The following is a 20731-nucleotide window of genomic DNA, read 5'->3' on the forward strand; positions in this document are numbered from 1 at the left end:
GGGTGAGTCAGTCCTTTTCTCCTCGTTTGATTTTAAAATACTTGGGTCAGCCAGAAACCTCTTCTCTATAGGTCCCTTAATCTAAAATGTCTGGTAAGTTATATCAAGACAAAATTTGCATTTTAATTTTAACTTAAACATATACATGTAATTCCTTTCCCCAATTTTAAATTTAGAATCAAGGTCTTAAAATTTTTTTTTAATAGATCCTCTGATTATTAGATGTCATCTTTCTCAAAACGCATCACACACAATTTCTAGTTTTGGCTCCTGTAGGGTGAGAACTTCCACAATTGTGATGCAGTGTGTGCAGGATCCTTTTTAGTTGACACCTCTTGCCTCCCTCAGTCTTTTATGGTCGTCTTGCCCTCTCATAATTTGAAAGAATTTCAAAGCATTCAGCCTGCTTTTCATAGAAAACAACTCTCTTTCATTTCCCGCTGATACCTTATTAGCTTATACCATACTTCATTCAGTCACCAGTATTAGACTAACAAACCCAACTGACTCCTGGTCATCTAGGACCCAGCAGTTAGGGACAGAAATCTGCCAGCAGGGTAGTAATGAGCCTACTAGCTGCAGGCATTTAGTGTGCCCTGGGCATCAATCAGGTGGCATGTTTTGTAGAGGAAGTAGAGGGCCCTGGTTAATCCAGCAATCCAGTTTACAACTATTAACAGAGCTTCCTTTTTACTTGTTGTGTAGGTTTAATCGTTCTTTAATGGGTGATAACATTTGTAAATGCTCCTGTTTGCAGGAATACATCAAATAGTCCTCATAAACTGAGAAAACTTTTAAACCTGGAAGGGACGCTAGAGATTCCTCAGCTAATTTTAAAGCTGAAGAAATAGCAGATATGTCATATGACCTACCCCACTGCAACTGATCAGAGAATCCTATGAATTAGATATTAAAATTATTGAGTCTCAGAAAGACCAAGGGGCTTTCCGAAATCTTGAAGGTGGTGCATAGTAGACTCAGAACTTGGAACCCAGTCCTCTGACCCACTGTTTGTGAGCTCTTGGAGGTTGTGGTATTGTTGCGGAGATAAGCACATAAGAGATAACTGAAATCCAATGTGATATGTGCGGTGACAGACATTGCTAGAGGGTATGGGGAAGCACATATAAGAAGCAACAAGGAAGACTTTTTAAAAATTTTACTTTATTGGGGAATATTGGGGGACAGTGTGTTTCTCCAGGGCCCATTGGCCCAAGTCGTTGTCCTTCAATCTAGTTGTGGAGGGCGCAGCTCAGCTCCAAGTCCAGTCGCCGTTTTCAATCTTAGTTGCAGGGGGCACAGCCCACCATCCCATGTGGGAATCGAACCAGCAACCTTGTTGTTGAGAGCTCATGCTTTAACCAACTGAACCATCGGCTGCCCCAACAAGAAAGACTTTTCAGAGGAAGTGACTTGGCTGTGAGGTGTTTGCAGAGTGAAGAAGGTGAGGGAGAGCATTTCAAGCAAGAAGGGTCATCGTGAATAAAGGTTGGTGAGGGAGGGTGAATTAGGGTGGTTTCTTTTTCCCCAGGAAATAATAAAGATACCACTTTACTTTTTAAACACTGAAGGAAAAGGGGGTGGGGTGGGGCTAGGAAATCTTAGCATTTAAAATATGAAAACAGATTTTCAAGGAAGTTAGTGGACCTTCCCCGCTCTTCCCAACCCCAGTTCATGCTCTGTTGAAACTAAGGTGGATGTGGCTCTGTCGACAAGCACAAAATGGAAGTGGTAACTGATGGTTCCTTCTTGGCTGTATTTTTTGGGAGAATCTCCTAAGGAACCAATGTGACAGGGAGAATAGTGTTCTCTGTTCCCACTTCTGGAAGGTATAGTCCTTGGATCCCAGGGACCTGCATTTAAATCCCAGTTTGGCTCTTTTCTGGGTTTATGGACACAACCTTTCTGAGTCTTGATTTTTTTTACCAGCCAAAGGGGATAAAAATGTCTGCTTATAGGGTTGTTCTGAAGATTTAATGAGATAATACATGCAAGACAACCAACAGAGTAAGCAGTTAAATGTTAGCTTCCTTCCCCATCCAGCCAGAGCAAAGATTGGAAGCCAGATGAGAGTCACTGTACCGGCCCCGAGGGAGGGTGGGTGGACCGGGGTTGGGCAGAGGCAAGAATGTCCTTTCCTGGCAGCTACTTACCATGCTTGTGCCAGAAAGTATAGTCAGATTGTGTCCCCAAAAAGTTCTGAAGTCAGCGCTGTAGGTACAGGTCCAGAGTGGGTCCTGAGGGCAAAGGAGCCCGAGGAGCTAAGGGGTGTGACCAAGAGAGAATTTGGGGAGCATAAGCCTGAAACAGTGTGTGCCACGGGCACCAGCAGCCGGTCGGCGTGACAGTCTCAGTCCCCAGCGAGTCAGAGCCTCTACAGGGTGGAACGAGCCATCTGAGGGACCTGGTTATTGCCACCCAGAGGGTCTCTGAGAATAAGTTCTCGCTCGGCCACCACATGAGACATTCTGGTTCTGTTCTTCTCCACGTGACCTTTGAAGGCCAGTGAAGGCCAGTGCAATGTGGCTGTCCTGAGCAGGGTCCTTCACAAGTGCATTCTGCCGAGCCAAATTGGGGCACCTGGGAACATACTAGGGAGACATGAAAATAATCCAAAAAGAAGAATAACCACAGATTGCTAAGCAGAGACAACAGCTGAAAGTCTCTGTCAGATTTCCAGCAGAAGCTACAGGCAGTATGTGACCCGGGCTATGACCCAGGAAGCAGAGCTACAGCGAGAACATCTCTGCAAACAGAAGCCACAGCTGATGCGCAGAAGGCCATGGGGTCAGAGGCAGCCTAGGGGAGCAGTCAAGGGCAGGGGCTTGGGGGTGAGGGAGACCTGGGGTTGTTCGACTGTGAACGGGAGCGAATTACTTTGAACTTCTTTCAGTTTTCTCATCTTTAAAAGATAGCAAACAGGCACTAAAAATTCTCTGGGAGGACGCATGACGCATGCTTTAGGAAAAGACTGCACAGAATGGGGACTGAGATGGGAGAGACACTTTTCTCTTTATATCTTTATATGTTTTCATTTTGAACCATGTGGATATAGGTCCTATTAAAAAGAGTAAATGAAAAAAATAAGACAAGTGAGGATAGTTTACACCTCACAGGAGTATACAGGCCTGACGGATGGTAATTACATAAATTTTCTGTGACTGTTATTGTTAAGTACAGGGACGCTGGCTGGGTCATCTGTCAGTGCTTTTTGCCCTTCAATGCTTAGAAGTCTCTGTACATGCCCAGATCGATGCCCTTTATGCACTGGCCTTACATTATGCTTATAATCAATGGTACAAAGTCAGCCCCTAAAAAGCAGTCTTGTAAATGGGTAAAATGAATGAATAAGTACACTTGCAAATTAGATTGTAAATGTATTTTTTTAACTTTTTAAATATTAGTTTCAGGTGTACAAGACAACATAATGATTACACATTTATACCCCTCACAAAGTGGTAACCCCAAGTCTACTACCTATCTGACATCGTACCTAGTCATTACAATGACATACATTACATATACAAGATACATATATGTGTGTGTGTATATATGTATATATATTTAAATTATAGTTGACAATATTATTTTATATTAGTTTCAGGTGTACAGCACAGTGGTTAGGCATTTATATAATTTATGAAGTGATTTCCCCTGGTAAGTTCAGTACCCATCTGACATTATACATAGTCTTTACAACATTATTGACTATATTCCCCATACTGTATTTCACACCCCCATGACTATTTTGTGACTACCAATTTGTACTTCCTAATCCCTTCACGTTTCTCACCCAGCCCCCCAACCCCTGCCATCAAGCAACTGTCAGTTTGTTCATCTGTATCTATGAATCTATTTCTGCTTTGTTTGTTTGTTTATTCTGTTTTTTAGATTACACATGTAAGTGAGATCATGTTATTTGTCTTTCTCAGTCTGACTTATTTCACTTAACATACTACCCTCTAGGTCCATTCATGTTGTCACAAATGGTAAGATTTCATTCTTTTTTATGGCCCAGTAATACTCCATTGTGTAAATGTACCACAGTTGCTTTATCCAATCATCTATTGGATCTATTGGCATTTCGGTTGTTTGCCTTGGCTATTATGAATAGTGCTGCAGTAAACATAGGGTAAACAAGTGCTGCAGTAAACATATTTTTTTGAATTAGTATTTTGGATTTCTTTGGCTAAATACCCAGGAGTGGAATTTCTGGGTCATAAGGTGGTTCTATTTTTAAGTTTTTGAGGAAGCTCCATACTGATTTCCATAGTGGCTGCACCAATTTTCAATCCCACCAACAGTGCACAAGGGGTCCCTTTTCTCTACATCCTTGCCAGCACTTGTTGTTTGTTGATTTATTGATGATGGCCATTCTGACAGGAGTGAGGTGGTATCTCATTGTGGTTTTTATTTGCATTTCTCTGATGATTAGTAACGTTGAACATCTTTTCATATGTCTATTGACCATCTGTACTTCCTCTTTGGAGAAATGTCTCTTCATGTTCTCTGCCCATTTTTTTAAGTGGATTGTTTTTTTTTTTGATGTTCAATTGTATGAGTTTTTTAAAAAATAAATTTTGGATATTATTGGCAAATATTGTCTCCCTCTCAGTAGGATGTCTTCTCATTTTGTAGATGGTTTCCTTTGCTGTGAAATAACTTTTTTTTTTTAATTTTAAGTTTATTGGGATGATAATTGTTAGTAAAGTTACATAGATTTCAGCTGTATGATTCTGTAATACATTATCTATATATCACATTGTGTGTTCACCACCCAGAGTCAGTTTTCTTTCCATCACCATATATTTGATCCCCCTTACCCTCATCTACCACTTCCCTCCCCCCTTACCTTCTGGTAACCACTAAACTATTGTCTGTGTCTGTGAGTTTTTGGTTTTTCATTTGTTTGTCTTGTTCTTTTGTTGTTTTCAGTTTTATATACCACAAAGCAGTGAAATCATATAGTTCTTGACTCTGACTTATTTCGCTTAGCATTATAATCTCAGGATCCATCCATGTTGTTACAAATGGTACTATTTCATCTTTTCTTATGGCAGAATAGTATTCCATTGTGTATATACACCACAACTTCTTTATCCATTCATCTATCGAAGGACACTTTGGTTGTTTCCATATCTTGGCCACTGTAAATAAAGCTGCAATAAATATTGGAGCACATATGTCTTTATGGATAAATGTTTTCAGATTTTTTGGGTAGATACCCAGGAGAGGGATTGCTGGGTCATATGGTAATTCTATTCTTAATTTTTTGAGGAACCTCCACACTGCCTTCCATAGCGGCTGCACCAATCTGTATTCCCACCAACAGTGTATGAAGGTTCCTTTTTTTCCACAGGCTCTCCAACATTTGTTACCATTTTTCTTGTTGATGATAGCCATTCTAACTTGGGTGAGGTGATATCTCATTGTGGTTTTTATCTGCATTTCTCTGATGATCAATGATGTTGAGCATTTTTTTATATGTCTGTTGGCCATTTGTATGTCCTCTTTGGAGAAATGTTTCTTCAGGTCCTCTGCCCATTTTTCAATTGGATTGTTTTTTTTGTTGTTGTTGTTTAGTTGTATGAGTTCCTTATAATATATTTTGGATATTAATCTCTTATCAGAGGCGTTGTTTGCAAAAATCTTCTCCCATTCAGTTGGTTGCCTCTTTATTTTGTTGATGGTTTCTTTTGCTGTGCAGAAGCTTTTAAGTTTTCTATATTCCCATTCATTCATTTTAGCTTTTGCTTCCCTTGCCTTTGGAGTCAAATTCATAAAATGCTCTTTGAGCCTAAGGTCCATAAGTTTAGTACCTATGTTTTCTTCTATGCAGTTTATTGTTTCAGGTCTTATGTTTAGGTCTTTGATCCACTTTGAGTTAATTTTGGTACACGGTGACAGATAGCAGTCTAATTTCATTCTTTTGCATATGGCTTTCCAATTCTCCCTGTACCATTTATTGAAGAGGCTGTCTTTTATCCATTGTATATTTTTGGCTCTTTGTCAAAAATTATCTGTCCATATTTATGTGTGTTTATTTCTGGATTCTCAATTCTGTTTCATTGGTCTGTGTCTTTTTCTGCCAGTACCATACTGTTTTGATTATTGTTGCCCTGTAGTACAAGCTGAAGTTAAGGGGTGTGATACTTCCAGCATTGTTCTTTTTTCTTAGGATTGCTTTGGCTATTTGGGGTCTTTTGTGGTTCTATACAAATCTGATGATTTTTTGTTCTATTTCTTTAAAAATCGCCATTGGGATTTTGATGGGTGAAAAATCTTTTTAGTTTGACATAGACCCATTTGTTTATTTTTTCTTTTGTTTCTCTTGCCCGAGGGGATGTATCAGTGAAAATATTACTAAGAGTAATGTCTGAGAGTTTATTTCCTATATTTTCTTCTAGGAGTTTTATGGTTTTGGGCTTTACATTTATGTCTTTAATCCATTTTGAGTTTATTTTTGTATATGGCATAAGAAGGTGGTCCAGTTTCATTTTTTTTGCATGTATCTATCTATCCAGGTTTTTCAGCACCGTTCATTGAATAGACGGTCTTTACCCCAATGTATATTCTTGCTTCTTTTGTCACAAATGACCATATAGGGATGGATTTATTTCTGGGCTCTCTATTCTGTTCCATTGATCTATATGTTTGTTTTTATGCCAATACCATTCTGTTTTTATTACTATGGCCTTGTATAATTTGATATCAGGTAGCATGATACCTCCAGCTTTTTTTCCTTTTAACACATTATAGAGAATTATGTTAAATTAATGGTAATGGCACCTGGCAATGTATAATGAACACCTAAATAATCTTCACCTACATTCACCAATTGTTAACACGTTTCCACATTTGCCTTATTTTTCTTTTATCTACACAGAGACACATACAGTTTTCTCTGAATCATTTGAAAGTTGCAACTATGACACTTTTACCTCTACTTCCATGTGTGTATTCTGAGTACAAGGACATTCCCCTCGTAACCACACTAGAATTATCAAACCAAGGACATTGAACCATTACTGATATTCTCTAATGTACAGTCCATGTTCAAGTATCTTCAAGTGTCCCCAAGTGTCCTAGCTGTTTATTTTTTGATTCGGAATGCTATGTAAGATCTTTCCTTGCATTAGATTGTCTCCTTTAGTCTAGACCGTTTAAGTAGGCTTGTTTTGTCCTTCGTGACATTGACATTTTTGAAGAGTCGAGGTCAGGTTCTATCCTACCCTCCCTGCCCTGATGTTCTTCAATTTGTAGCTGTCTGATTGTTTCTTTATAAGTAGATTCAAGTTAAATGTTTTTGGCAGGGATACGGCAATAGGTGATGTTCCAGTGCCATCTTCTCTACATGTCTTTTATCTTTCTCTCTTAAATGTGTGAAGTCAGGAGTAATTTTTAAAAATGCTCATATTCTTATTTTCAAATATCCAGCGGGTCAGTTACTGATCAGTGACTCTTGTCATCAGGTCGTGATTGAGGCACTGGGCTATTTGTACAGATCATCTGACTTCAGGGTGACCTACCTGGGATCTTCTGAGTCATCAATCCATGGAATCCTGCCGTGAGTTTCTGTGTTAAATCTCAGAAAGATATATGCTTCTGTTACTCGTGTTCTATGTAGGACATCTTGACAACTTTTGATCTTTTGCAGCCTTCTTAGGGAAATTGAGCAGATTTGGGGGAGGAGATGTTGGTCTCAAGGGATGAGCTAGCGGTGTTCTGAGGGTTCTAGGAATGGCACATTATGGGAGAACTTGCTGAAATTAAACTACCATAGTGCCCAGAGTTCTAAGATAGTGTGAGTTCTGCTGTGTGCATGAATACAGGTAAGTTACAGAGGGCTAAAAGCACGGACTTGGCACCTCGTGCAATTTCAGGGAAGTCAAAAGGTGCTTCCAGAAAAGGGAAAAAAGTCTTGAGACCCATTATTTCCATTTCTGCTGAGGAGAAGACCCAACAGAAGACACAAAATAATGTTGAAATGTGGAATGGCCCAGAAAAAGAAGCAGCAAAGAAAAAGAAAGATTATTCCTCTAAGACTTTATCTGTGGGTAAAATGGGTAGTGTAGTAAAGCTTTCACAGTAACGGATTTTGTCAGCTGAAGTGAAGAGTGGAAAAGTCCAAATAACTACAATTTACCAGCATCCCCTACTATGGCTTCTTAGCACAAATAATCCCTGGGAATCCATATCTGACCTCACTTTAGAAAAGTGGCTTTTTCATAGCCCAGATAACAGTTCAATTCCTCAGAAGTGTTTTTGCAGAGATCTCAGTTTGAAAGAAAATGGTTGAAGACCTCAAATGATGCTAATAAAGAATAAAAATTATCACAGACTCTTCTGCATCTGTAATTTTTTTCTACTTTATTTAGAACTCTTTGACGAGATATTTTCTTTTATAACTCCTAGGAGTGATGTTAATCAAGGTCTAGGGATTTGGTTTTTTTAGCCCCTTAAAATACTGTAACAGGTTTTCGCTAAGAAGAATAATTTTTATGTGATTCACATTTTTATGGTAGGTATATGAATGTTGACCTCACAGGGCTCCATATCTAAAAGTATACTGAAGCAATGTTATAAAAGTTCTAATTGTGTTACTTTTACATTGCTATAGTTTATCTGTCGCACCCAGCGCAACATGGGCAGCGAGAGAACGAGAAGGGACGGCGAAGGGTTAAGAAAGAAACAGAAATCAAGAAAGTTTTAAAACAGGGGCCAAGGGTCTCACAGCCTCAAAGGACTGAGAGCCCCGAATCAGGCCACCTTGTGGCTTTTATTGATGCACATACAAGGAAGCAGCATTGTTTTTTCTAGGGTCTGTGAGTCTCATACACCATACCAGAAAACTGGTTCAAACCAACCACCCTTGCCTGCCGAAAGTCCCATGATGTATTATTAATTGTTGTTTGTACCTCCCCAGGGGACAAAACCTTTATGCTGAAACTTACTGATAAGAATAGATGGAGAACTGATGTTATCACATCTGGAATCACTTCCCAAGCAGGTTGTGGGAAGGAATACAGCCACAGAGGCAGAGGCTCTCCTTAGATGGGGGAGGCAGGGGTCTATGCCCACCTCTATCAACCCAGTGAGTTCTCCTGGTGGTCCCCACGTGACTGTGCCTGTCTTAGGTCGTTCCTCTCTTGAGGAATCTTACCCGTCATTGGCTAGCCAGCCATCTTTTGGGGGCCAAACAGCTAGACATGTGGTGTAAGCACAAAGGTGAAGCAAAGTCCCTGAAAGAATTAGCTCACAGAGTATTCTTTCTTTTTAGGGGTAGACACGAGGGGACAGACTGGCAGGCAGCTGCATGACAACATTTATCTATCTTGAATTTATGAATTAATTCTCCATGTAAATAAAATTTACAGTTTCAATCACCAAAACATTTTCTATGAAACATGAATAAGAAAAGATATAAATTGGAATAAACTAAAACCAAAAAGTCAGTTTAAAGCATCAGAGTCCATGGACTTGATATCATATATGATTTAAACATTTTAATTGCCTCTCATTTTATCAATGATTTGTGAGATATTACCTGTTAAGGATTATTTATTGGCTGCCTTCTTCCTTATCACCCAACTAAATCTTACCTAGTATGTTAGGAAGCTAAATGGAAGAATGGGCTAAGCTGTGTGAACTTTGGAAAGTTATTTCAGTTCTCTTAGCCTCAGTTTCATTATTTATAAAATGGGAGACAATTTTTTTTTAAAGATTTTATTGGGGAAGGGGAACAGGACTTTATTGGGGAACAGTGTGTACTTCCAGGACTGTTTTTTCTAAGTCAAGTTGTTGTCCTTTCAGTCTTAGTTGTGGAAGGCACAGCTCAGCTCCAGGTCCAGTTGCCATTGTTAGTTGCAGGCACTGCCCACCAACCATTGTGGGATTTGAGGAATGGAACTGGCAACCTTGTGTTTGAGAACTCGCGCTCCAACCAACTGAGCCATCTGGGAGGCAGCTCAGCTCAACCTGCTGTGTTCAATCTTAGTTGCAGGGGGTGGAGCCCCGCCATCCTTTGCGGGAGTCAAGGAGTTGAACTGGCAACCTTGTGGTTGAGAGCCCACTGGCTCATATGGGAATCGAACTGGCAGCTTTCGGAGTTAGGAGCACGGAGCTCCAACCGCCTGAGTCACCGGGCCGACCCCAAGGGAGAATTTTTTAAAATAAAAAGTAAAAAAAAATTTTTCAATTACAGTTGACATTCAATATTATGTTAATTTCAGGTGTACAACATATTGGTTAGACATTTAGATAACAGACAAGGTGATTCCCCCTATGAGTCTAGTACCCATCCGACACCATACATAGTCATTACAATATTATTGAATATATTCTGTAATCTGTACTTTACATCTCCTTGACTATTTTGTAACTGCTAACCTGTACTTCTTAATCCCTTTACCTTTTTCACCCACCCCAAACCTGCTCTTAGCTGGCAATCACTAGTTTGCAAAATGGGAGAAATTATTCAGGATTCCCGAGAGGATTGCATGAGTCAGTACACACAGCACATTCTTCAATACATAGTATAATAGTCATTAGCTGCCACCGTCTAACCCAGAGTCCACGTTTTTCCATGAAGCATCTCCGGATCCCTCCAGCTCACAAGTTAAGCCTGCACTAATACTTAGTGTTATTTGTCTTAAATCGTGCCCCACCTCTTTCACACGTGGCTGTATGGTCTCCAGGGCAGAGTGCCAGCCTTGCGAGTACCCTGTACTCCGCGCAGCACCCTGCTCGGCGGTAACCGCAGTAACCAACAGCCTGGCAAGTCCTCGCAGTTCAGTGATTCTCAGCCAGGTCCTGGGTGGGCCACGTCAGTGTTTCCTGCAGGAGCTGAGTCTGACTCAGTCACATGGTGGGGGGGCTGTTGCTTTGGCTTTGGCGGAACCACAATGCACAGAACAGGTGCAGCCTATAGGTCTGAGAGAAGACAGGTGCACGGCGCGGGTGAATGTGGGCAGGAGCGGAGGCTGGGTGGCGGTGTCCTGAGGGCCTCCCTAGAGAGGCAGAAATCTCAGGAGGGGCACTGACCTTCCAGGCTGTACAGTGGTGTGTGCCCTTCAAACACATCAGCCCACGTATGGGGCCGTGGCCCAACTGCCCCCTCCCGGCCGGTGGGCATTCTAAGAATACAAGCCGGGCATCCGGGGACATCCCAGAACCGCCCCCGCGATCCAGGGGAGATCCAGAATTCAGAGGCCACTAATGTATATAGAGAGGTCACCTCCTGAAGTCGGGGCCTGAGGCACTGCCTGTGCAGCCAGAGTCAGGGGACAGCCACAGACCGTGGGAGGAAGATGATGCGGAGCTCGGCTGGCAGCGCGAGAGTCACGTTTAGTGGCCCAGGGCCAGCCACGAGTCATCCCTTTCCACGTGGCCTCGGCCTGACCCGGCGTCCGCCCAAACGCTCAGCCACCCAGGTGCGCCTCAGAATCAAATTGTGATTGCAGCCAACTCGGCTCGTGGCCCCGGCCGCCCCGGCCCCGGCCCCGCCCCCGCCGGTAGGACCAGCCTCCGCCCACCCGGCGCACGGCCCCGCCCCCACCCAGGCCCCGCCCCACCCAGGCCCCGCCCCCGAGGCGGCCGAAGGAGGGGGCCGCGCCACCACGTGCTCCGACGCAGGGAGCCGCCCGCAGCGGGGCCGATCCCGGGGCAGAGCTCTGGCCCCGCGGCGCCACTCGCAGCTGGGCGGCGGGGAGGATGGCCGCGGCGGCGACTCGTGGGGCCGGGGCGAAGGCGGCGGCGGCGGCTCTGCGGGGCGGCTGCGGGACTGCGGCCCGGGGCTGGCCGCGCGCGGGCCCCCCACGGCACTTGTGCACGGCACCTGGGACTGCCCCGGACATGAAACGTTACCTCTGGGAGCGCTACCGGGAGGCGAAGAGGAGCACGGACGGTGAGCGCGGCGGCGCCCCCGACCCCCCAGGACCTGTGGGTGGGGGCTCCCGCCGGCCCGGGGCGCCAGGGTCCCTCCCACGCGGCCAGCAGGGAAGCGGGCACCCGCAGCCCCGCGCAGGTCCGGCCGCTGACCTCCAGGGCCCCGGGGCGTGACCCTCGGTCGCCCCCAACCCTTATCGCGGGCGACGTCGCTCCTGCAGCGCAATTTGGGGAAACGCGGAAAAACGCACTTCCAGAAACTTTACAACTTTTGCGTTTGTCCAGTTGGGAAAGATGTTTTATAAGTTCTTGGGATTTTTAACTAGAAATCTGCCTTGGAAGCGCTTGGGGCTGTCCCGGGGATTCCACCGACATCGCTTGGGAGACGGTCACCCCAATGCACCGGGAGACGTTGTTATTAACGCGCAGTAACAATAGTAACAGCCGGAATCCTGCAGGCGGCGGATCACTCGGGAGCAGGGCTGCTGGGCAGGTGGCAGTGAACAGAGGCTGATCTATTTTTCTTCTTTATTTAAGGGGAGGATTTGCTGTGTTTGAAATTGGAGGGGTCCAGGTTGGGAATGTTTTGGTCTATCTACTAACCCCAGTGAGGAGGGAAGACCAGGGAGTGACTACTTTGTGTCCAGGTGAACCATAAAATTAGCTTGGCTCGGTGGTCACTAAGAGGAATGGGAAGAGACAGCAAGAGGACAGGTAAAATACTAGTGCCAGGCGCACAGTCTTCCTGAATTCTTCCCATACCAATGAGGAAGGTGCCACATCCCCATTCTATAGGTGGGAAAGGTGAGACTCAAGTGTAAGGAACCTCGCCAGGGTCACACCTTGACTGAGGTCTGTCTCAGCCCCTAACTCACTTTCTTATTTCCTCTGGGCTGCTCTGCTTTCCAGTAGCAACTGACCATTTGTGAACTGGTGTAAAGAGCCAGTGATAATCCGCTGGTGCTGCTTCTTTCAAGGAAAATTCAGAATAGAAAATTTTAAACTGATTTATTTGGGGTGATGGTGCAGGTGGCACACACAGATAGAGATTATTTGTTGGGAGAGAACATTTTGTAGGATCACATTTTCCATCTTTTGGCCAGAAGTCAGTTTAGTGAAAGAAAGCAATTGGGGTACTTTTCTGAGGGAAGTCAATGTGGCTAGTAATGCAGAATGCTAATTAAATGGGGCTTATTTGCTTAGTTTTCTTTTGCTCAGAGTTAATTTTGCAATGGTTTTTGAAGTGGTTGTGTGGAAAAGAAGTGGAAAGAAGTGGAAAGAAGAGTGGCTTTGGAGAAGTGGAGAAGTGGAAAGAAAGTGGAAAGAAGAGTGGCTTTGGAAACGTTGGGAATTGCAGAGCTTTGGTGAAAGAAATCTAGGTCATCTACCCCAGCTTTGGGGCAGACTACTTTTTTTAATTGAAATTTTTCATTGAGATAATTGTATATTTACGTGCAGTTGTAAGAATTAATACAGGGAGATCTGGCATACCCTTTACCCAGTTTCTCCTAATAGTAACATATTAGCAAAACGATAGTACAGTATAAAAACCAGTATATTGATATTGATGCGTTTCACAGCTTTTATTCATAGTTCTCTAGTTTTACTTGTACTTATATGCATGTACATTTAGTTCGGTACAGTTTTTTCTTGTATGCAGCACCACCGTCAAGATACAGAACAGTTAACTAAGAGGATCCCTCGTCTTGTCTTTATAACACACCCCCCTTCCTTGTGCTCGCTCTAATCCCTGGGGCATTATCCGTTCTCCATTTCTAAAATTTTGTCATTTCAAAAATGTTATGTAGATGGAATCACATAGTATGTGACATTTTGGAATTGGCTTTTGCACTGAATACTCTTTCCTGGAAATTCACCCAAGTTGTTGAATGTATTCTTTTCATTGCCGAGTAGGAGGCATTCCATGGTGTGGATGTATCACAGCTTAACCTTGTTTAACCACGGTTCCCTCTGACATCTGGGTTGCTCCCAGTTTTTGACTATTACAATACAGCTGCCCTAAACATTTGTGTACAGGTTTTTGTGTGAACATTAAGTTTTCCTTTCTCTAAATGCCATGCCATTGCTTGATGGAATGACAATTACATGTTTAGTTTTATAAGAAACTGCAGACAACATTTTGGCCATTCTTATTTTGTGGACGAGGTGTGCCGCTTGCAGGCTTTGAGATCCTGGGGATGTCAGGAAGCCTCAGTTTCCTCATCTGTAAAGTGGGATGCTGATAGTACCGACATCATAGGGTTGTGGTGAGGAATGAGTGAATCCATCCATGAAAGGGGTTTGGAGCAGTGTCTGTGAATGGGACAGCTGAAGTGTTGGGTAATAAAGATTGCCATGGGCCAGAGTTTGGGCTTTGATGTGTGACAGTCTCAGGGGGATTTGGGAGTATGACAGCTGGAGGGAGATTTTGAGATTTATTAGTTCTGTGACATTGGTGGAAAGTTGTTTTCCTCTCTGATCTCAGTTTTCTCAACTGTAATCTGGGGATAATGTGAGGATTTTTAATGTGGGCTTGGGGCTCAGCAGATGCTCAGTAGATAGCAGCTATTGTTATTAGCTATTAAATAATTCAGCTTTAGACACACTTAGTAAGGGGTGGAGGTAGGTTAGTTAGCTCTGGAGTTTAGGTCTCCTTCACCGAGGGCAGCACCATAACTAGCTATGTGGCCTTGAGCAAGCTTTGGTTTCTCCCTTTGTAGCGTGAGGCTGCTGGACTAAATCATGAGTAAATCTTTTCAAGTGTAACAGGTCTATGAATCAGGTATTCGTGTGCCTCATCCCATCTTCATACCCCAGCACATGGTCTCTCTGTCACCCCCTGGAACACAGGGACTTTAGTTTGACTTTTCCTTTTCTGCCCTGTTGGGGGTTGTACCATCCCTACCTGTTAAGCTGAAGTCTGTATGAGTATATGTGCCCAGCCTGCGCTCATTCACTAAGCATTTATTAAGCACCTAGCAGTGGGCTCAAAGGTCGTTGATTCACAGGTGGATGAGTCTGAGAGGGAGGGACCCACAGTGGCTGAGCCCCTGCCAGTTCCAAGCGTGGGACTCATGCTGCCGGGATGGGGAGACTGGTAAACAGATAAGTGACAGTTCAGCTTGGGGAGATAAACAACAGCTCCAAGGACTCTGAAACCAGAGCAGATCATTGCTGGGGGATGCAGGAAATGTTTGCCTAGGCTGACACTTGAACTGTGTCTGTAGGAGTGAGAGGTCAGAAGAAATACTGATGGTTCATACAAAAACATATGGTTTTTGTGGTTGTTGGTTTCCGTTTACAAGAAGACGAAATAATTCTGTCTTCTCACTTCCTGATTGTTTCTTTCTGGCTACTTGATCTCTTGCTGTAATCCAACCTGTTCAGGATCTTCCCTTCGAAGGGGCTCCCAGGATGAAGCCAGCTCAGGGAATACATGATTTTCACTTTGTTTTACCCTTTCCCTCCCATCCTTCTTCCTTTTGTTTTTCAACTTTAATTAAATTTGTTTTATAAAGTTTATTTTTTAAACTTTAAAGATCAGTTTTAGATTTAGAGAAAAATTACATGTTTTTATAAATCCTATACGCAGTTTCCCCTATTAACCTCTCACGTGACATGAGTATGGTACTTTTGTCACAATGAATGAACCAATATTGATACATTGTCAGTATGTGTCAGTCTTAGCTGAGGTCCATACTTCAGAATTCCTTAGTGTTTGACCGAGTGTTCTTTTCTACTCCAGTGTCCCATCTGGAACAGCACACCACGTTTAGTTGTCGTGTCTCCTTGGACTCCTCTTGGCTGTGACAGTTTCTCAGTTTCTCTGTTTTTGACGACCTTGACAGTTTTGAGGAGTACTGGTCGCATGCTTTGTAGAATGTCCCTCAATTGGAATTTCTTCCTTTTTTTAACTGAAGATTTTTTTTTTGAAGCGTAATATTTATGCGTCCTGTATCGAACTCAGCTCAAACAAAAGTTGTTTTTGTATTTGCAGAAACAGAAATATTGGTTTGTAACCTGTAGCAAAAGTTTCCCGTAGAACTGTGGTTCTCAACCAGAGTGGGGCGAATCTTGCTCCCCAAGGGACTTCCGGCAATATCTGGAGACCTTTTTGATCGTCACCCTTTGGGGGCAGGGGGTGCTGCTGGCCTCTAGTTGGTGCAGGCCAGGGACACTGCTAAACATCCTACAATGCATAGCCCGGCCACCCACCCACCACAAAGAATAATCCAGCCCCAAACGTCAATGGTGTCAAGACTGAGAAGTCTTTTCCTAAAATGGTGAATTCTAAGAAATTATCGTGCGATTATAATGTAAAGGGGCAGATGTATGTGTCTGTGTTCTGTTATTTCCTGTTACGTTGCATACTGTGTGTGTCTTTGAACTTAACCCCCGGCCTTCCTTATGTGCTCATCAGATAATTAGCCTGTCCCTGTAGGTCCAGACTGGGAGCATTCCTCTCCTCCAAGAAGAGCTGCTCTAACTGTATGCACATTTGGAGAGCTTGCTGGGTTCCCCCCCTCTAAAGTCATCTCAGAGCCTGGTCTTTTTTAGAAGGTTTGGCTACGTGGCTGGAGCTATAAAGTATATTGTGGAAAAAAAATACGGGGATTAATATGAAGTGTTAGAAGCTTTACAGGCTGTTGAAGGATTTATTCAGAGTGCTTGGTGGAGAGCATTGAGTACTTAATAAAAAATTTTGGACTGTGTGTAGCACAATGAGTTAAGTTTGACTTGTGTAGAATGAACATAAAGTGCAACCCTTAGATACTTGTGACATAATTTAAAAATTAGACCTGTGTTCTACCGTCTTCTGAGAGATGTGGTTAATGGAATGTGGAGAATATATGTTAAGAGTCTTTACAGATAAGCTTATCAGAGCTAGTGAATCAGAGCCTTTAAAATGCAGGACTCGCCCAGAGGTAGGATGTAAAATAAATTTGACCATGGATCCCTCCTTATTTGGATAATGGCTCAATAAGAGGTTCTAAAGAACATTTTTGGGAAAGTTCTAATAATATGCATAACAAGAATATACATTATTAATGCCCAGAGATGTTTAACTGTACAACCGGAAATACGCTTTTTCTGTATAGCCTCTGTGTATTTAGCTATAATAGTGAACAAGGCAGGCATAGCTATAGCTAGGGTCTGAATTTTCTACCTTGTAGCTCTCAGGACTTTTTTGCACATTTAAAATTATTGAAGATCCCAAAGTTTTTGTTTGTATAGGTTATAACCAAAGTAGTGACTGTATTAGAAATTAAAGCGGCGATTTTTAAAAATAAGTATTCATTTATTTAAAACAATAATAAATCTGTTCACATAAACCTGTTAACATAAATGGTACACTTTTTATGACAAGTGACTGTTTTCCAAAATACAAGAACTTTAGAAGAATGCCTAAACTTTTTCTAAGAACCTTAGAAAATCATTCACATTTTTGCAAATGTCTATAAAAAGTCTGGATTAACAGGAGACAGTTTCTTGGATCCGATTCTGCTTCAGCCTATCGCAGTATCAGACTTCATGTAGCCTCTGGAAAACTCCATTGCATGTTAGTGAGAGAACAGGAGTGAAAAAGGCAGTTAATCTCTGCCTTAAATTCTTATCACTCCTGTAACAAATTACCACAAATGTAGTGACTTAAAACAACACGAGTTTGTTACCTTATGTTAATAGTTCTGGAGATCAGCAGCCCGAAATGGGTCTCACTGGGCTAAAATCAAGGTGTTGGCAGCACTGCGCCCTTTCTGGACCCTCTGGTGGAGAACGTTTCCTTGCCTTTCCAGTTTCCAGAGGCTTTCTGCATTCTTTGCTTTATGGCCCCTTCCATTTTCAAAGCCAGCAATGGCAAGTTGGTCTTTCTGATTTCACATCATTCTGACACTGAATCCTGTGCTGTCCTTTTCCACACGTAAGGACCCTTGTGACTACATTGAACCCATCTGGATAATGCAGGCTACTTTCTAAAGACAGCTGAGAAGCAGCCGTAATTCCATCTGCAACCTTAATCCACCCCCACCCACCCTTGCCACGAAAGGTAACGTATCACAGGTTCAAGGGATTATATGTGGATGTCTTTGGAGAACCATTATTCTGCCTACCACGTTTTGGTATTATTATTATAAAAATAGCTTTGACCTCAAAGATCTCCTGAAAGGGATGGGGCGAGGATCCTGGGTTATGCTGATCTAGGAACAATGTTAGCTGAATGAATGGATGAGCAGAGAAAAGGAAACGGGACTGACATTTATGAAGCACCACCTGTGTGCCGAGTACTATGCCAGACATGCTACCTACATTTTCAATGTTCAGTAACTGCAACCTTGGGCCAGTTACTTAACTTCTCAGCCTTGTTTTTTCATCTACTAATTGGGGACAGCAGTATTTACCTTATGGAGTTTTTGGGACGTTAATTGAGATAATGAATGACACGTTCCCAATGCATGGCATATGGAAGATGTTGATATTCATTCCTTTTCTATGTCCTGTATACTTTGATGAAAAATTCTTGATAGTTTGCCTAGGGTGTGATCTTTTGATATGGCTACATTTTCTTTTTTCCCCTTTCTTTTGAGCAGTTAAATTTCTTTTTTATTAAGTGACTTATTTTAAGATTAGGATGTCATTGAACCATTACGATATATAATTTGATATCAAATATAGTTGCATGTAGTTTCATTTTTGGAACTTTGGGAAGCATGATGGATTTCTATGGAGCAGTTAGAACTACACATACACTTACAGAGTAATGAGAGATTAATTTTAACTTTTGGTGGGAGAGGTATAAATGTCATATGCATTATTAATTATTCAGATGAGTAATTCTATTTGTCATGGATTGATTTTTCCTGGAGATAATACAAACTATATAAACTAGTGAAAAAAATGAAAGCTTCTTTTTAGATGAATAGATGCAATAAAAATGGCTTTGAATTGCCCCCTCCTCGGGGGCACAGCCAGCCCTGTGTAAAGTTCCTCTTATCTCCATCTGTCAGAGAGCCATTTCTTAGTCTTCCTCACTGCCTGTGATGTTGCTCATTACAGTTTGTGCTTTATTATTTTTATGTATAATCTCTGCACAGTGTCCCCTACAATATCTAACACATAGAAGGTGTGCAGTACATGCTTATTGAAAAAATTCCTGAGAGTTTAGTAGTGGGATATTTGGTAGTAATTTACCAAAATGCTACATGCTGAATGACTTCATTTGTATAAAACGCTAGAAAATGCAAACAAATCTGACCCAAAGAACAGCAGTTGCCTGGGGATGGGTAAGGGTGTGGGAGAAGGGTGGACCTCAGAGAGGTGTGAGGGAATGTTTGGGGGTGTTAGATGTGCTCGTTTTCTTTATTGGGATGATACATATGTCAGACCTTATCAAACTGTACATTTCATGTGTGATGTATTATACATCATTGGTCCTCAGTAAAGCTATAAAGACAAAGCAGTAAGGGGAGGACTGTGTCTTTGCCTGGCCCGAGGCAGGTACCCAGGAGGTGGGACACTAGGAGTGGTCCAGCATGAGGCAGGTGTTGTACTTGGGAGAATTTTCGTAACCACTAAAATTCTCTAGGAAGAAAAGTTGTTTCTTTCTCCCTTTTTCCTCTCCTTTCTTCGGGGAGTTCAGGTCTGTATGTTCTTTTTTCTAGGAGAACAGTATGAAGTCTAGGGCATATATCAAAAAGAAAAAAATCGTAGTTTAATTAATTAGTCATAATTAATAATCTTTCATTAATAAAGAAAAATGTTATCTTCCTGTCTCTGGGATTGTGGTTTGCCTTACCAAAAAAATTGAACTTCAAGGATTTTTCAAGGGTATTTCAGCTTTTCTGTTTGATCATATTCTCGTGAGCTCGTTTTGGTCCCTGAGTTCAAATACCTGAGATGTATATTTGGGCCTCCACATGGGGCATGTTTTCTACCAGTTTTGCTTTATTAATATCACTATAACCAAATCTTTGTATATAAACATTTATCCATATTTCTGAATATTGCTTTAGCATAGATTCCTAGAAGGAGAATTACTAGGTCGAAGGGTATGAATATTTTTAAGACTCCTGGTACTTATTATGAACTTGCTTTCCAGGAAGCTCGAATTGATTTGTACTCTAAATGGCAAGGAATGGGGCGGCCCAGTCCCTGCACCAACTCTGTGTTCTGTCATTAAAAACAAAATAAGAATAGAACCCCCCTCCCCTCCCAGCCAACACTTACAAATAACAACAACTATAACAACAGAAATACTGCTGTAATCTGATAGGAGGAAGATGGCATCTTGATTTCTTAGCCAAGGAACACATGCTTATTATAGGGGAAAAAAATGTGAGTGAAATAAAGACAATGAAACCATGTGTAATTCCATCTTTAGGAGAGAGCTAGTACTGTTAAATGTCTAATTGTTTTCATTTGCTTTTTAAAAATAATTAGGGTGGTTGAGCATTTGTATTTATTAGCCATTTAATTTCCTCTCTTATGAGATACATTCTTTATCTTTTCACTTGTTGGAGTCTCCTTTTGTTACAGATTTGTATGGAATTTTTAATACTAAGGATATTAATGCTTTGCTGTTTATGTTTTAATTTCTTTGTTGAGTATATCCCTTCTCCCCCAAATTACTGTTTTTGATATTTTTGGATACACAGAAAATTTTATGTTGTAGATCGGTCAATGTTTTCCTTTTGTGATTTATTCTATTGCTTTTATGTTTGGAAAGTTATGTTTTATTAAGAGATGAAGTAAATTGTAACATACATTTTTCACCTTTTTAATGTTTAAAATAATTAACTGTTTGATTCACCTGGTGTTTGTTTTGAGACAGTGTGAAGGAAAATCTTAC

General features: G+C 41.9%; 1 protein-coding gene and 1 pseudogene across 2 annotated transcripts in view; both read left to right on the forward strand.

Annotated features, from left to right (window-relative positions):
• The window catches only part of LOC308501822 (putative tetratricopeptide repeat protein 41), a 59929-nt pseudogene extending 49173 nt beyond the window's left edge, over positions 1-10756 (forward strand). Inside the window, exons 9-10 of the transcript in view lie at positions 7731-7832; positions 10698-10756. The product of the transcript in view is annotated as a putative tetratricopeptide repeat protein 41 (transcript). The remainder of the gene's footprint in view (positions 1-7730; positions 7833-10697) is intronic.
• Positions 10757-11613: 857 nt separating this feature from the next.
• NT5DC3 (5'-nucleotidase domain containing 3) overlaps positions 11614-20731 on the forward strand; it is a 53239-nt gene continuing 44121 nt past the window's right edge. Inside the window, exon 1 of the mRNA XM_081059458.1 lies at positions 11614-11905. Coding sequence (XP_080915584.1) covers positions 11713-11905 — 193 coding nt within the window. The 5' untranslated portion in view covers positions 11614-11712. The remainder of the gene's footprint in view (positions 11906-20731) is intronic.

This window comes from Rhinolophus hipposideros (assembly GCF_964194185.1).
Source record: "Rhinolophus hipposideros genome assembly, chromosome: 9".
NCBI lineage: Eukaryota > Metazoa > Chordata > Mammalia > Chiroptera > Rhinolophidae > Rhinolophus > Rhinolophus hipposideros.